We start from the raw sequence: 16,908 nt of genomic DNA on the forward strand, positions 1-16,908 counted from the left end.
CCCCCCCCCCCCCCCGCAACTCGAGTTGGGTTTGCAGCTCTGTTGTCTTCAAAACAGGTGCCAAAAGCGAAGCACAGCAGCGGCTGGTCTCAGAGCAGTGGGACTTCTTGTGCCAGCTGGAGATGGTGGGGGAGGAAGGCGCCTTTGTGCTTGGCTGGGATGAGGTGCTGACAGAGGAAGAGCTGTCCACGACCCTGAAGGTAAGCACTGCCGAGTGGTGGAAGAGCTACACAAGGAAGAGCACAGACTAAGTGTACTGCAGCTGTGCAAACCAGCATGCAAAATGGTTCGATGAGGGGGGGGAAAGCCTGTAATTGCATTTTGGTACTAACGCTCCTGTGTGAAAACTGGTAGGGGATGTGGTTGCCCATCTCCCCAGGCTTCAGGTACTGTCGTCTTCCTCTCCTGAACTAACCACCCACGTGTACTTACGAACTGGTCTTGAATGGCTCCGGGGCTACTGCTGTTCTGGAGAGCTTTGCACCTTTGTAGGTAGCAGTGAGATGTCCTTTAAGACTGTTCCCAACACCCAGGTTTGCTCTTTGAATGTTCTTCTAACCCACAAGTTACTTGTGATTAGGTATCTAAGCCAGTTTTACTCACCTTTTGCACAGCTGAGGAGTAGCTCACCTGCTCTGTGTGGCTTTAAGACCACTTAGAGAAGAAAGCCTGATGTACTTGCACTGCCAGTGACTTGTCTCTTTGCCTGGGTCATTACAGGTGCTGTGCATGTCAGAAGAAGAATTCAAGGAGTATAAGGAACAAGATGGCTGGGAAGACGACAGTGAGGAAGAGGAAAACTCTACCCTTTCTAATGAGGCTCTCTCCAGACTTAAAACCCCTTGCAAGAAGCTCCTTTATGACAGTGTGCTGCTGACCCTGGAGTCTTACAGGTCAGACTTGAAAGCGGAGCAGGACTTGCTAAATAACAAGGAGGCTTATGAGAAACTGAGTCGAAGGGAGCAGCAAGCTTTGCATGTGCGCTATGGACAGAAAAGGATCTTGCATCAGCTGCTAGAGCTGGTACACTAGAAACCTCGCTGCTGCTGGAAATGAACTGCCTGGAACCGTGCTCAGGAGGGGAAGGTCAGCCTTTGGCCATCTCTTCTACAGCAGCGAGAACAGATGGCAAGATTGAATACGGGCCCACTTGTCCCTCATATGGCACGTGGCTTTTTAGCTACCTCTGCATAAACAAAAATATCTTCCACAGCACAGTAGTTTTGGGTGGCTTTACCTTACAGCGAGAGCTCTGGAGCACAAGGAACCGTGCTCAGGAGGGGAAGGTCAGCCTTTGGCCATCTCTTCTACAGCAGCGAGAACAGATGGCAAGATTGAATACGGGCCCACTTGTCCCTCATATGGCACGTGGCTTTTTAGCTACCTCTGCATAAACAAAAATATCTTCCACAGCACAGTAGTTTTGGGTGGCTTTACCTTACAGCGAGAGCTCTGGAGCACAACTTCTTCTAAAAGTGGTTTTGGGTGGCTCTACCTTACAGCGAGAGCTCTGGAGCACAACTACCACCTTCTTCTAGAGGACTTAAGAACACCCAGATCTCCTAATGGCTGCTTTAGGAAGGCAGACATACCCTGTCAGAACAAGAAATGGGTTCCCTCATTCAGCATCAGAAATTTAAGGCAAGAACTGCTCCTTGTCCAGATGCAGAGGGCAGAGATCCAGCTGGTAGCTCTTACCTTACAGAGGTTCAGAGTAAGTATCTGGCAGGTGGAGACGCTGACAAACTAAACTCTTCACCTATGCTTTGTTGATACTGAGCATTTTAAAGAGTACAAGCCCACCTGTCTGGTTTTCATGTAGGCTCAGTATAGCAAGATATTTCCTTTTACCTTTATAAAAGGCATTTCTGTATGGGCTTGAGACTACTCTATGCAGGAGCAGTGTCACAGTTCTGCAGCTGCTGTAGGCTAAGCGTTCAATGCACACCCTCCGGTTGATAAAGTTCTTCCTGAACTCAGGCACTGCTCTGCATCACAGCTACATTAATATTTCCCTCAGCAGTTTCTGCATGACAGAACACTGGAGGTTTGCAGGCCAAGCTATATTTAATAAAGATGATGTTTCTTATCCAGCCAACGCTGTCTACTTCAACAGGGTGCAAAGCCCCATCTTAAAGGGGGGTGATCTTTGCTGCTGCTGCAGTTAGAAATACTGCGAACAAGCAAACCCCATGTACTCATGTAGATAAAGGTCAGCTACAGCCCCACCTGCACCGCTGGGGGCCAGGGTGGTTTAACAGTGGCTTTTAAAAATTCCCCTTTTACAGTGGTGTAATGCAGCAGCTGTTTAGAGTCCAGTCTGCCATCTTGGCTCTTCTCTTCCTACAGCAGACTAGATTTCAAACTAGGCACACAGTGGATCGAAAGGTTAGTCTTCATTTCTTAAACATGAAGTGTATTATACCCAGGGCCTCTGCTGGCAAAGACACTGGTCATCCTTGGGGAGCTGACACCAGCACTATTTACTTTGACAGTACCAGCTGCAGGCTCCTTACCTGCTAAGAGAGGATACGAAGTGCAGTAGCCTCCGTCCTACCAGCGCAACTTGTGTTACTGAGATCTTGGCCGAGTCCTGTCCACCTTCCACCCCCTCTTTACACCAGCCTAATGGTTCTTAAAGCCTGCAGGGAACCCGCCATGTACAGCAGCATTAGTACAGAACCAGAGAGACCTTTGAGCCTTGAGTCATTAGGACAAGTCAATAAGCTCTGCATATGGTTTGCTAGAGTTAAACAGCAGAAAAAAAAACCCCATGGCACCTGGACTAGGTAAAGAAAAACTGGTTGCTGGTAATTCTCCATATCTTGACCCGATACAGGAGGAAGAATAAACTGGAGTTGCAACACCAGAAACAAAAAAATTCCAACTTCCAAGAGGCTCAATTTCAGCACAACTGCTGACCTGCCAAACAAATGCCAGGGAATTGTAGGATGTGGCAAGAAAGTATTCCTTTACACACAGGCAACTGAAAAAACACTGCCTAGAAACAGGTCACAGATAAGAGAATTCCCCTTGAGCTGCAGTCCACTGGCACAGTTGGCTCAGTGGTCCCCTGGATCTAGTTTTTGCTCTGTGCAGCAGAAGCACAGCCAGGTATGCAGTCCCTTAAACCGAAGCAGGAAATCCTGACCTCTCCACCCATACAAGAGCAGTCAACTAGCTTTAACAAACTAGTAATGTTACAGAGCAGTGAAGCTCTAGTTCCTAGTATCTGCTAGGTTGCAAGGCATAGGCTAAAGGAGCTTGCAGTATTAGCAACACTGAAGCCACCTATCCTTATTACAGCTAACTAGCAACCTTGCACAGATCCTTGCTGAAGGGAACTATCATAGTAGGGCACAAGTCATGAGAAATGCAGCTGGTCTGCTGTCTATGCTCTGCACCCCTCCACTGCAAGCAGTCTCCTTTCCAGCACAACTTTGTCAGACAGAAATTCTCCTCGTGAACTTGTAATTAAGGTATTTCTATCTCCACACAACTGTGTCCTTTCCTTTTGCACTTCAAAGCGAGGCCCATAACAATTCTCCCCTCTGACCTGAAGCTAAAAAAACAAGCTCAGTTGCTTTCAATAGGCAGTGGTCAAAACACACTGGAAAACTGCAGATTTTGGAGGGGTGAAACAGACTTGGAAAGACATCAACTGGCCAGGTAGGATGGAACTGGAGAGAATAAGCACAGTGGCACGTGCTGCATGTCATGACTTTAATGTGTAACTACAGTATGCATACATACAAGAAGTGGGAGAACTAAAGCCCAAGAACTAGAAAGGCTACAAAATACAACACATGGACCAATACTTTACAAAACATTCAAAATCCTTACAAAATGGGCTGTATTGGTCCTTTGGGTTTTTTTTTTTTCTTTTGGGTTTTTTTTTTTTTTTTTTTTTTTTTTACAAACTTACTTATGCTGTGTGGTCACAGGGTGGGAGGCGGGAAAAGGTCTAGATTTAAACCCCCTCCCCTTCCAAAATTTACAAGTGTCAAAAAAAAAAAGCTATAGGCCTGGTCTCTGGTTTCTTTACTAAAAACAGCTGACCCTCTCCCAAAGGGCCTGAGGTGTGTCTTCTCCAACAGAAAGGAGGCATTCTCTGAATGCCACTCCACTTGCTGTCTGTCAGCATTTGATGAGGGTGGGGAAAAGCAACCCTGAACCTTAACCCCGCCCTCACCCCTCCCCTACTCCATAGTATTCCCATATTCCAAACACATCCACCTTTTTTTTTTTTGTAAAACAACTTAAGTGATTTGAAGGTCCCCCATCCACATAAAGAAAAATAAGTTACATAATATTACTGGCTTTTCAATATTCTTTGGGAGTCTGGGAATGTCAGGACAAGGAGGTCTGCCCCAGACAAGTGCTTGGCATCAGCAGCTGCCCCTTTATTACAAGCTGGACAGGCACCAGTTACCCACCTGCCTTTTACACAATTTGCACAAACCCAAAAGTCCAGACAAACGTTTCTGTTCCTTGTATTTACACTAGTTCAAAATGATATTCACAGCATCTTCTGAATTTTGGCCAAAAGTCAAAAATTTGTTTCAAACTTTGGAACGTGCCCACATAGACTGTCACCCAGGGTCTGTTGCGTCTACCCAATCAAGCAGGCTGGGAAGGTCAGGAGGAGCCTTACAGAGTCTTCTGTCAGTCGATGGGACAGGGACCTCCAGGCTGGCACGCTTACGACACAAGATGCAGCTCACCTAACTGGCACCAGTCCCTTCCATTACTTGCTGGGCCTGCTTCTGCCCCATGCAGCACTGTGCAACTGACTGGAACAACCTGAAGACAAGAAGCAACGCAGCGTTAGGTGCATTTATGGCAGCAAATGGCACTTCCACTATGAAGCACCAAAAAACTCGAGGTGCATCTCAGCCCCTGCTTCAGATAGATTGTTTTAGTGATTTTATGGATCAGTTTTACTCACTTCTCAATTTCTGGAGCGCAGTGAACAAACTCATGGTTCCAGAACTTAAACGCTGGGTTTTTTATCAGCTCAATGAAGGTAATAAGGAGACCCCAGGGATGAGGCCTATTTACAATCAGTCGTTCCAAGAGAACCCTGAAATCCAAAAGTAAAAACAGTTAGAGCTCAAAGATCCAAACTACACAGGGAAGGAAAGTGAACAGCTGAATGCTGGCAAGTTAAATGCCTCCCCTCTCACCTAGTGATCTGCTCCTGGATAGCCTCAGTGTTGGCCTCTGCAAACAGGTACAGCATGGTGCAACTGAAGTAGTGGGTGTGACTGTTGGGGTATCGCAGCTGGTTGGCAATTGCGTTCAAGAAAAGGTACCGGCCTGCAGAAGAGGACCAGTGAGTACATACGGTTTTCCTTCCACAAACACAAAAAGGAATAAAGCAGCAACTAGTATTGCTTAAGATTAAGGGTTGTGCGCCTGCCTTATGAAGGTACAAGAAGAAACAAAAACAACTGAAGATATGAAAAAGCCTTCTCAGTCCAAGCTGATGGGGCAGCAAGAATTCAATTCCTCTTCATTAAACTTATTTCTCATTCCCTTGAATACCTTGAACATTTGGTTTTAATATTGCTCCTGTATTCAGAATTTAATATTCTAACGCAGCATTACTTACCGTGAATTCACTAGCAACTACATGAAATGATCATCTGTATTTCTCACAGCTCAAACAATCTGCTGTCTGTTAAATTTGACATCGCATGAACTAGAAACGTTTCCAGCTCACCTTCAGTGTCCAGGTCTACTGCCAAATTCTGGAAGATGTCCATGTGAGCTGAGTGGGTAATGGTGCTCATAGAGGGTGTGCTGCCTTTGTTGTGAATGTGCGCAATAGCTTGAGTACCTACGTAGAGCACCAGTGCATTAATCAGCTGGATGTTGTAGCGGTTGCCAGGTTCATTTGATACCTAATAGCAAAGATATGAAAAGCATTAACGTTCTATATTCCTTCAGCAATCGAAGGTACAGCATGTACAATAACAGCAACCAACTATCTTCTTGATTATACAGAAGACAACACAGACATCCACAAATTCATTTTGGCATTTACCCTTTCGTAATATAGCAGTTATATATATATTTTCAAAAGCATCAGCAAAATGTTGACAGACCCAGACAATTTTTATATTCCCTACCTAAAAGAAAAAAATCAGGTAAAGGCAATCTGAATTCACCAGCAGTGCCAGAGGCTGGCTGAAACGCACACCACCTATGTGAATGCTTCAGTCTGAGCAATTTTCTGAGAAAGTCCAACTTCACTCCTGAAGTCTGTTGCAAGCCAAACCATGTGGTGTGTTAAACACAGGCAGCTGGCTAACAATTCTGAACTGGGCTTTAGCTAATTTGCCTTTTTCTCCCCCCTAAGGCATCAGCATGCAGATCCATAGATTTCAATAACTAGTAACATGGATCCACTCGGAGTCAAAATTTCATGAGATTCTAAAAAAACGCAGTCAAGTTCAATAAAACCCGTTGAATCTCAGACAATGCCTAGATAAACAGTGCTGGAGTTGTGTGATGGAAGCCACAAGACTCTTCATCACCCAATTGTTGAGGACAAAAAAAGCAAGCTTGGTGCAATCAGCTCTGACTACATTCTTCACTAAAGATTTGCAAGGTTGTGCACTAGAGACATGCAAGCAGAAGAGTCAAAGTTTTAGATAACCTTACATTTTCACTCACATGAGCATTTGGCAGCTCATGTAGATAAAACCAACTGCTTTTAAATTAGATCATTTTAGGGTTGTTAAAGTCAACATTCCTCTTTCCTTAAATTCCACCTGGCTGAAACTACTTAACACAGACTTAAACATCCTGCTAGGGAGTGGGAGAGGAAATATTCAGAGAAGTGTGCGTTTTAAGACACTTTTCTACTGCCTGGAACACATGCTTGCTACACACCAACAAAATTCCTGCAAGAAAGGAGGGTGACTCAGCCAACGAGATCATTTGTCCCACACTATTTAAATTCCGCATCCTCAGAAACCAGCCACTCACTTGTAGGTTGCTGCGCAAGTCAGACAAAAAAGTGACTGGAGAACGGGTTTTGAGATAGGAATCCAAGTCTTTCTTGAACTGAGGTGGCATCACTCCAGTGAAATTTGTGAGTATTCGTGGAGCAATATTAATCTCACTTAACATGTCCACCTGTTGAGAGAAATCCCAGTCAGCTAAATCATAAGCAATCCTGAAGGAACAAATTACAAAAGCAGATCTGCAAGTGATACTACATCAACTACTGCTGTTGATTGCTTTTTCCTACCAGCAATGAAGAGGAAACACTAGGCTTTTGCAGATTTCAGAAGAAACTTGGTCTTCAACGTGCAAACTTATTAGATGACTGTCTCAAAGAATTGAGAGTAGAGGATAAAAGAATTAAAGGATGAAGGCGTAGGGGAATTCAGCCTTTGAAGTCTCCCTATCTACACTCAAGACAGTTTGGTAGTACAAACATCCACATAAGTCAAGAACAGCCTTCTTCAATCTCAAGAAGTGCTAACTGAATGAGTGTTGCAGCTTCACTCCCATTACCCTGCATAGCTTAGGCAAAGAAGAGAAATAGGACAATGCTTTAGCAGTGTGAGAAAGCTTGCTCCTGATCCTTCCACAGTAAGGAGACTGGCGCATGCCCTAAGATTTAATTAGGTAACATTAACACTTCTCAAAGTCTCTCCCCATTATGCAAGAGGCTTGCTTCGGAATGGTGGTTTATCTCATTATTTTCAAGATAAGATGGTGTCCATGTTTATCATCAAAAATATTTACAATTACATAGTGCTTGGACACCAGCTCTTCAACAATTAGTTAACTGAACTCCAGTCCCCACGCATCCTGCAGAGCGCAAACTGTATCATCCAGCATGAGCTGCGCAAAACTGAGACAAGAACTGTTGGCAGAACTTTCAAACAGGTTTGCTTTAGCAAAGTCACAAAGAATGCTTAAGTAGTCTGTTTTTCAGTGATAAATGAGACAGTAAAATGATAAAGACACCCTTGCCCCAACACTGTGCGCCAGTCAGATCTAGGAACACCATGAAGTCAGTCTCCCTTTGGAAACAGAAAAGCCCTCTGGCTTTCCATGCAAAAGCTAGGTTCTCGATGCAGTTCTCGTGTAACACAAGTCTCAACAGCCTGCCCTTTCAGGTTGAACCTGCAAAGACCCTGCAAGCAAGCTAAGTATTTATGGGTGCCAACGAAGCCACAAAGACCAGAGTCAAGCGTTACGCTTCCAGCTGCAACAAATTTCATACAGGACAAGGACTGCATCCCATTCTGTATGGAAACTGTCAAACATCGAGCATTACAAACATAATGGAAACCTACGTGCTTTAAAAAATGCTGTTCTGCTAGCTGCTGACTATGTCACTTAAGTTTCAAATTACCTGTTAACTTTTGAATGTTGCATTAATTCAAGTATCAGTTAAATTGTTCCCAAAATTTCACAGCCTCCACCAAAAACACTGGATAAAGAGTATTTGGAGCATAAAAGCTTCCCATTATCAATCTCATGAAAGTAAGTCCTACCTTTAGATTGGGGGTGAAAGGGTCTGGAAGCCTCATGTTCCGTGGGAAGGCACTCAGGATCAGATTCCTTAGCTGAATACAGTTAGGTGGGATCACATCACAGAACCCATAGTGGTAGTCACAAAGAAATTCTGGGAAATCGTGCAACAAGACCAGCAACACACGCAGAGTGCCCTGTGAAATACAGTATAATGTAAAAGAGGTGTGTAACTACTGAAACTGCCCAAGAGCTTGCAGAGCCATCCTCCTATGTCATGTGGTTAACATTAACAGGAAGAAATTAATTTGGGAAGGTAGCCTGTTTCTGTCCCACACCGGATTTGCGTTTAACTCTAAGAAATAAATTATAAAAGAACAGTAAATCCTATTTTGCTACCACAACACCTCTACTTTCAGGCAATGCTGGTTGGAAGGAGCATCTATTAGCTGACATTTTTTTACCTTGTAAAGAATTTGCATAGGTTTGGTGAGTTCCACATTTCTAAGGAAAGGAGCCAAGTACTTGAAAAGATCGATCAGTAACTGGGCATACATAGGCCAACCCTGTCAAGAAAAAAAACAGCAGGTGGAAAACGTGCAATGAAAAGCAGTTATCTTAAGTCCAAAACTATAATTAGATCGGTCTTCATGTAAACCTGGATTGAAGTTACATCCTACTGCTAGCTCTAGCAGTGAGTGCAGCACAGCTCATTTCAAGGGCTTTAGCTGTACATCATATGTACAGAAACGGGTGTTTCCAGAACACTCAACATGCCATACTGAGTTGACAGTCTTTGGTCTAGACTACAGCTCTTCCAGACTTTGACAAAGGCATGTTTATTAAACTCAATTCACCCTATATTCAATAGTTTATTGATACAGAGACTCCCCTCCATGCAGTTAGGTTACTGTGAATATGGAAGACAACAAAAACAGAACAGCCATGCTACTAGTGCACTTCGAGAGATGTGAAACAGCACCACACCAGATAAGCATCCGTGTGAGCTTTTTAATTCAGAAGAGATAAACTGCAGCCACACCTTCTGCTGTGGTGTATGTGCCAGCATTCTTGCAATAAATATCCGATGGGAGATCAGTTCCAGCCAGGCATAAACAAAACCTGGAGCTTTTGTAGGCCTCAGGATGTGAAATGTGTTACTGAAAGAAAAGTTAGAGCAGGTTAGAAGTGCACAGCAATAAGATTGCTTTTCATAACGTTGAGGGAAAACATACACAGCCCTAAAAGCGAGGCATTTTAGCATCTTGGGTTTTACCAGTCAACTTCCTCAAAACAAGCAAGTGGACAGTCTACAGGAGAACCAGTTATTCCGAATGTGATTAAGCCACCACAAAGGAACAGTCAGATAGCCTTGAGATGAAAAATCTTGATCCTACCAGGAAAGGATGAACATTGTGGCCAATCTCAAATACATACCAGAAAGCTGTTAGTGTCTGGAAGTTGATGGTCTCCAGCACATGCTCAGGAGCATTCAATTCCAACAGTAACATGATGAAAATGCGATGGTAAGGAAGCTGCTGAAACTCACTCTGCCGAACATCATGGTCTTGCAGAAGAACTCCCACCACAATACCGAGAACCTAAAGAGATCAAGACATTTCAGTGGTTACAGCAAGAATTACTTTGCAAGTCAACCTATAGATGATACTTCAACCATCAGTAAAAAAACCCAAAACCGGTAGATTCTAACAAGAACAAAAAATTCTAGTTATTGGAAGTGTCACGTAAATTAGTATTATAATCTGTATCAGCAGCTCCCAACCTCTATACTTTGCTCTCCCTGTCCCATGGATCACAGTCACAGTGACTGACTGGGCAGTGCTGGAAGGTCGTAACTCCCTTAGCCATAAACTAAGTAGTGTAAGAGTATAGGCAAGGCCCTCACAAAATCAAGGCAGACACCCAGGAATCACCAACCTTAAAACACGCTTTCTAATGCCTCAAAAGAACAGCAGTTGACTCTCTATTTCAAGGCACAAAGGTGAGTTTCAGGTTTGTTTGATATGAAATCTTTGTGAACAAGAAAGCCACTTGGCATGCTGATGCTCCACTCAACAGTTTATCGTTTCAGCTACCAACCCATTAAAGTCCTCATCTGATACTTCAGCGGTAGCCTGCATTAAGGTCTACATTTCACTTTTATCAGCAAAGGTACACCCGATTATGCACTTTAAATGCAGTGAGTACAAAAAGGGTTCCCAACCTTATTCAGGAGGTTGATCTTTGTAACTGTGTTGGTTGCCTCCCCAGAGTGCTTCACTAGCAGTGCAATAAGTCGCACAAAGGCATCCAGATTGTGGTAGCACTTGGCTCGAATCATAGTGGGGTTGGCAGCAGGATTATGCTGTTGCTCAGCCTGAGCGCGATAGCTGATTTCAACACACATTTCGGTGCAAAGACGGAAAAAACGGGTGATCAGGTCATCTGTTTTCAGGATTCCTTGCTGGTGCATCTATCCGGGAAAGGAAAAAACCTCAGAACCGTAACCACAGAAAGTTCATTTTACAACTTATTTCAAACAACACACACTTTACAAAGCACCCACCTTGCCTGGCATAATTAATTTTTACCATGCTCTCAAAAGAGATGGGTAGCGAGCTCTCTCTGCTACTTTTCCCCCAAGATGAATATTTTCAAAGCAACTTGAGGGTGGCAACACAATTTTAGCAAAGACGTTTACTCCCAAATAGTCTTTTTGATCCCAATTCTTTTCAACCATCAGCATAGCTGAGGAGCCTGTTTCAGTATCAGTTCTGCCACCAGCACTCAACCTTGCATGAAGGACACCAAGAGGCGGCAGCAGTTCAGTCTGTCAGGCCTTTAGCAGCCCCCACAGGGTGTACAAGCTCTGGGAAGGGCAGACTTCAGCTACGAGCTCAGGAACCATCACTACTTTGCAGCAACGTTCTGCAGAAGCAAACTGCATTTGGAGAGTGAATTTGCCTTACAGGAACATTACATGCAGAGAAAGACTGGGTGGGCTTGTTTGTTTTTTTTTTTTTTTTTTTGCATTGGGGGGTTGTTTTTAAATAACACATATTAAAAAAAAAGACCTCCTTTTATTTGTTACCCACAGTATTAAAGCCATCAAAATGAAACAGATTACACTGCAGGAAACCTCTGGGTTTTGAATAAAGCATCTTACTTCTAAACTCCTACTGCACAGACATGAAGCTATATAAACAGCATATTCGCTAACTCTTGGAGAACTTCTAGTATTTCTGGAGAAACTTTTTTTTTTTTAAAAGGAACTCGAAGTTCTATGCTCCTTCTAGTCCTAAAGACTACTGGAAAGGAAACCACACTTAATTTAAGCAGCCAAAACTATGATCATTTAAGTTCAGCAATTAAACCTTGTTTAATGCAGTTATTACAAAATACTCCTTTAAAACCCATAGCTAAAGCCTGTAAGGAAAAAGTTATATATAACACTGCACTTCGATATATTTCAATTGCTATTTCAAATCTGATCAAGTATGTACAAAAGGTAAGCAAACAAGTGTGATAAGAGTGAAGCAGGACACAAGTGCATTCAGTATTTGAGTATACTATACTGAAGTATGCTTTATAAGCATACTTTAAGGTATAAAAAGAGTGAGGTCCCATGAAGAGGTAAAATTTTTTTTTAAAAAGTGGGTTTAACACAAGACCCATTAAAATCATTCAAAAAACATGCTATGCAGTAGAAGTCAGGCCAACAGAAAGCTGGCTACAAGCCAGTACACGAGGTCACTAAGGTCACATGAAAAATCACTGCATCAGTCAAGATCTTTATGCATACTTTGTAGCTTGAACTTCTTTTCGTTAGTAGCTGCCAAATCTGTAGCATTTCTGTGGTATCACACGGAAATTTAAAGAGAACACAACGCAGATAGACTAAGTCAGGGGCTTCCTTGCAGCTGCAGTCAAGGAGCTGCCAGGACACAGTTTTAGGAAGATGGCTGCAGATTTATAGGGAGTTTGTTACCACACATGTTGGGCTGCTGAGGGTATCTCCCTTCTCAATCACACCTGGAAGGCAGATGTGTGTTGTTCATCACACCTGTTAAGGTGCCCTGGAGTGAAATGTTGGAGGCCATTTAAATTTAGGCACCACTTTAGCTAATAAAGTTTCAAGTTGTTCCTCACTTTAATGATTCCAGTTAGAAGAAGGATTCCCTTGTTCACATGGTCTGAAACAATTCACCTGCATCTCTACCTATTAGCAATTTCCTTCTGTAGGCTGTCAGAGCTTTTACTGTTACCCATAAGGAGCAACACTAGTCAAGCTTCATTACACAGAGCATGTCAGAACCATTCCCAACAGCTATCTCAGCTGAAGTTCTTTTCCCACCAGACTTATCCCAAAACTTATGGTCTGGACTGACAGCTTGTTGCTACAGTAGCTGAAGAACATGACTTGGTGAAGGGTAGGGGTTTCTACAGAACTTTACCATCAAAACCAGACAAAATTTTGATAGTCAACTGCCATACACCTGAAAGTTTCAAAAGGATGCCTAACACAGGTTATAACACTGCTTTAAAATGGAGGGCATCACACCCTACTTATGTTGAATAAAAAGCACCTTTCTTTCCAAAAGCTCTACCTGTCCAACAAACGCAGAGAATGCTTTGGTACTGTCACGGCCTGCTGCAGCTGAATGGTAGAGGTTCACCCACTCCCGCAGCAGGTATTCTGCCTTCTCCCTCAGACCTGGCGGATCATCATACTCAGAGGCTTGGGAAATTCCCGAATGCATCATGAAATTGGGACCTCCGTGAGCACGGTCAATCATGGCTTCGTAGTTTGATCGGACCACTTCCATCAGCTGGGGTAATCTGATGCAACAGACCAGAGCGAGATCTGGGTTAGAATTTCTCCTCCCCCAGAAGGTGTGGGAACTGGAAGCTCAGTCAAATATAGTTGGAAAAAAGCAAGTTATTTCTTATACTAAATCTTCGTATCTTCCAGTCCTCACTGGAATAGCAGAAATAAGTCATGAAAGCAGACACATTTATGATGAAAGAAGGAACACTGAAGTCATGCAAGCTTTGAAGTTCCACTCCAATTCATACAGCAGTGTGCTGCAACAAAGCACCACAAGTACTCAAAACAGCTTCACGTTTGCAGACTTCGGAAGCCCTAAAATGCTCTGAGACAGTGAGATGGCAGTGCTGAACAGCCTGACTGGGGCACTAAATCTGGCTGCAGTGAAAATCAAGTCATACAGCGAAGACAGTCTACCCACACCAACTGCAGAGGAAAGGACCTTTGTTTTGGGACCTCCCACTAGCAGTTGTCTTGGTAGTGGTAGCCACTGCCACCACCACCAGCCAGCTGCTGGTTGCTCTCACAGCAAACTGGAGTTCTCCAAGCTCCAATCCATGTCTTTCTCAAACCCAGAAGCAATTGCTTCCACCTCAGTAACAGGAGGCCTGCAAGTCCCACAGATATTTCCAGATGCTGTGGCAACATTTGCGGCACAATTATCTGCTAGTGGATACACAAGCCATGTGAGATTGGTGGATGATTGCTTCGTAGATTCTAAACAAAGCTGTCTAAAGAAACAGAAAGGATTGTCTAATTTGATGAATTGCTTGTGATTAACAACCAACCATATTAACACCTAGATATTTAAACAGGTAAGAATACTGCCTAAACTAGAGATAAAGCAGGAATTCAAGTGAGTTTCTCACAGTACCACAGTATTTTGGAGCACAGTGCATAGAAAGATTTTCCCGCTCAAGCATTCAGTTTGACATCATGCTGCAGCTGCCTCCGTTTTGGCATAAAATCAGCACAATTACATTAGAGTGACAGTTTAAACTAACATAGGACTGCAGCCCTAGAGAAAGTTTAAAGCTGTATGATTGAATGGTATGAGACATTGCCTATACAACATTTCAAATCATAAATGAGCACGAGAGAAGTAATATATTGCACAGTATTTCAATCTCACCCTTCCGGGGCGTTTCCTCTGGAATGAGCATTAATCCTCATGAGTGTCTCAATTGTGTGAAACAGATCTGCCTCTGTTATGTGGGCAACGCTTCTCTCATCCACCAACAGGATCTTTACCAGCTGCATGGCAAATGCCACAGCCATGTAGTTCAATCCATTCTCCATTGACTGTCAACATGAAAAAGGCAATTCAAGTTCAGCCACCTATCTTACAATGGACTGACCATAACACTTCTCCTCCAAAAGAGCAGGTTCCCTTTACCTGAGCCAAGTGAAGGTCATACTGCTGCATGTTAACAAGGTGATTGCGGATTAGCAGCTCCACAGCTTCCACGTTGTACTTGTACTCATCTCTGCATTCAATCAGGCACCTGAAGAATTAGACTTCTTTTAACAAGTGTACTTAAACAACACAGTTTAAGCGAAGCAACTCAAATCTAACACTTCAGAAACTGTGCCATTCACTGTGATTCATGACTCAGCTCCAAAAGAAGCCTCTTCTAGAGCATTCTCTAAGGTAATGTTTGAGTTCAGGAACTGTCATCAGCCTCAAGCATTTGTTGCCCTGCACCACTGGTCACAACAGCCCTTCAAGAACTTCAGTTTATTCAGCATAAGAAGCCTCTCTTCTGAGGACAAAGTAGCATATCCATCTAGCTGAAGCACTAGTGCTTCTGCTGCAGGCATATGCCATGTCACCTAGTTTGTGACAGCATGTAGAGACATTCTCTATAAGATGAGAAAAAAACCCGAGAGCATCTTTAATGCTTAATTCCATTAAAGATTCCTATCATGTTCTAGGATGAAGCAGCATTATCAGAAGATTAGTTACTTTTGACAAAAAAGCTAGTTATTTTTTGTCTGTCCAAGTTGCAGCAATGCAAAATATTAACAGGCAAGTGATTCAGAATAACACAGTAACTCCCAAAAGATGATGAAAGCTACATCAATGTTCCTGTTGTCTCATAACTGACCTAGTAATTTGTTTATTACACCACGGAGATCCATACGCACGGCCGTCCTGCAGAGCCTTCAGCACAAGCAGATGACACTCACGATAGCGAAGCAGGAGGTCAGCATCTGCCCCACTGGTGGCATCCAGTAAGCCCTCTACAGCCTAGAACAGATGCAACCTGTTAGCAGAGGAAAAAACAAGTCCTCTTCCAAATCTTCTGCAAATTAGATGAGCAAGAGTTATCACCAGAAGACTCGACAGACATGCAAAAACCAATTTAGTTATTGTGCTGACCCCTTGATAAGGCTATATGAGATTTTACCAGTTACTACGGCGTCTACACATTCACTGTACACAGCTGGACTACCACAAACAAGCCTATGGTCTCACTATGCCCCACTGGCTTTATATGTGCACCAAGCAGTATGAAAGACCACATCAGTTTGTGCTGCAGCTTCTGAAAGCCAATGCCTCCACACGAGCAATTCTGCTTATGGCTCATGAAAAACTACATGAAAAAATTTACAGAACCCGCCAGAGGTCAGCTATCAGGTTCTTTAGACAAACAGCTGCAGCACTCAGATGCATCTGTGCTCTTCTATAGCAAATGGAAGTGTCTTTTACAGTGGCAGCACAATTTACCTGGTCAAGCCCCAGTCAGGACTAGGTCCTTTAGTAGGTATGAGCACTATCAGCCAGTCAAGAAGAGCCTCCCTCCATTTTCCAGTTACTTTTCACTTGCCACTGTTCTTGGATCCTCGTGCAGACAGCTCAGTATCCTTTCACTACACTCAAAATGGATTCTTCTCCACATCTATCACTATACTTTGCACTACTACACGGGCACTGATGCCAGCTCAGCTCACGGAGCTCACTGCAACACTCCCCACCTGGTATAGTCTACTGCTTCTGGCTGGGATGGAGTTAATTTTCTTCATAGCAGCCCATATGGTGCTGCGCTTTGGATTTGTGCTGAAACAGTGTTAACAACACACCAGTGTTTTGCCAATTGCTGAACAGCACTTGCACAGCACCAAGGCTTTCTCTTTCCCACTCTGCCTCCCCCACCAGTGAGTAGGCTGGGGATGGGCAAGAGGTTAATTTTCTTCATAGCAGCCCATATGGTGCTGCGCTTTGGATTTGTGCTGAAACAGTGTTAACAACACACCAGTGTTTTGCCAATTGCTGAACAGCACTTGCACAGCACCAAGGCTTTCTCTTTCCCACTCTGCCTCCCCCACCAGTGAGTAGGCTGGGGATGGGCAAGAGGTTGGGAAGCAACACAGCCAGGACAGCTGATCCAAACTGAATAAAGGGATTATTCCATACCATATGACATCATGCTCAGCAATCAGGGAAAGGAGGATGAAGGGGGGCATTCATGATTCATGTGTTTGCCTTCCCAAGCAAGTGTTACACACGCTGAAGCCCTGCTTTCCGAGGAGTGGCTAGACATCTGCCTGCTGATGGGAAGTATTGATTTTTTTTTTTT

At 43.6% G+C, this 16,908-nt stretch overlaps 2 protein-coding genes across 5 annotated transcripts in view; one reads left to right on the forward strand and one right to left on the reverse strand.

Moving 5' to 3' along the window:
* SETD6 (SET domain containing 6) overlaps positions 1–1,218 on the forward strand; it is a 5,243-nt gene extending 4,025 nt beyond the window's left edge. Inside the window, exons 8-9 of the mRNA XM_009290848.1 lie at positions 58–200; positions 721–1,218. Of these exons, the coding sequence (XP_009289123.1) occupies positions 58–200; positions 721–1,032 (455 nt within the window). The 3' untranslated portion in view covers positions 1,033–1,218. The remainder of the gene's footprint in view (positions 1–57; positions 201–720) is intronic.
* A 2,491-nt stretch (positions 1,219–3,709) lies between these two features.
* CNOT1 (CCR4-NOT transcription complex subunit 1) overlaps positions 3,710–16,908 on the reverse strand; it is a 63,706-nt gene continuing 50,507 nt past the window's right edge. For 2 of the 4 annotated variants that reach the window (XM_009290784.2, XM_009290783.2), the window contains exons 38-48: positions 13,107–13,338; positions 10,724–10,972; positions 9,937–10,100; positions 9,542–9,659; positions 8,964–9,065; positions 8,523–8,696; positions 6,997–7,146; positions 5,726–5,906; positions 5,187–5,319; positions 4,949–5,083; positions 3,710–4,803 (exon numbers count right to left, since the gene is read on the reverse strand). In XM_009290784.2, the coding sequence (XP_009289059.1) occupies positions 4,725–4,803; positions 4,949–5,083; positions 5,187–5,319; positions 5,726–5,906; positions 6,997–7,146; positions 8,523–8,696; positions 8,964–9,065; positions 9,542–9,659; positions 9,937–10,100; positions 10,724–10,972; positions 13,107–13,338 (1,717 nt within the window). In that variant the 3' untranslated portion in view covers positions 3,710–4,724. Of the gene's footprint in view, positions 4,804–4,948; positions 5,084–5,186; positions 5,320–5,725; positions 5,907–6,996; positions 7,147–8,522; positions 8,697–8,963; positions 9,066–9,541; positions 9,660–9,936; positions 10,101–10,723; positions 10,973–13,085; positions 13,339–16,908 lie in introns of all 4 variants that reach the window. The other 2 variants (XM_019474996.1, XM_019474995.1) reach the window with 1 other exon arrangement.

Source organism: Aptenodytes forsteri, unplaced genomic scaffold (assembly GCF_000699145.1).
Source record: "Aptenodytes forsteri isolate BGI_AS27 unplaced genomic scaffold, ASM69914v1 Scaffold14, whole genome shotgun sequence".
Taxonomy (NCBI): Eukaryota; Metazoa; Chordata; class Aves; order Sphenisciformes; family Spheniscidae; genus Aptenodytes; species Aptenodytes forsteri.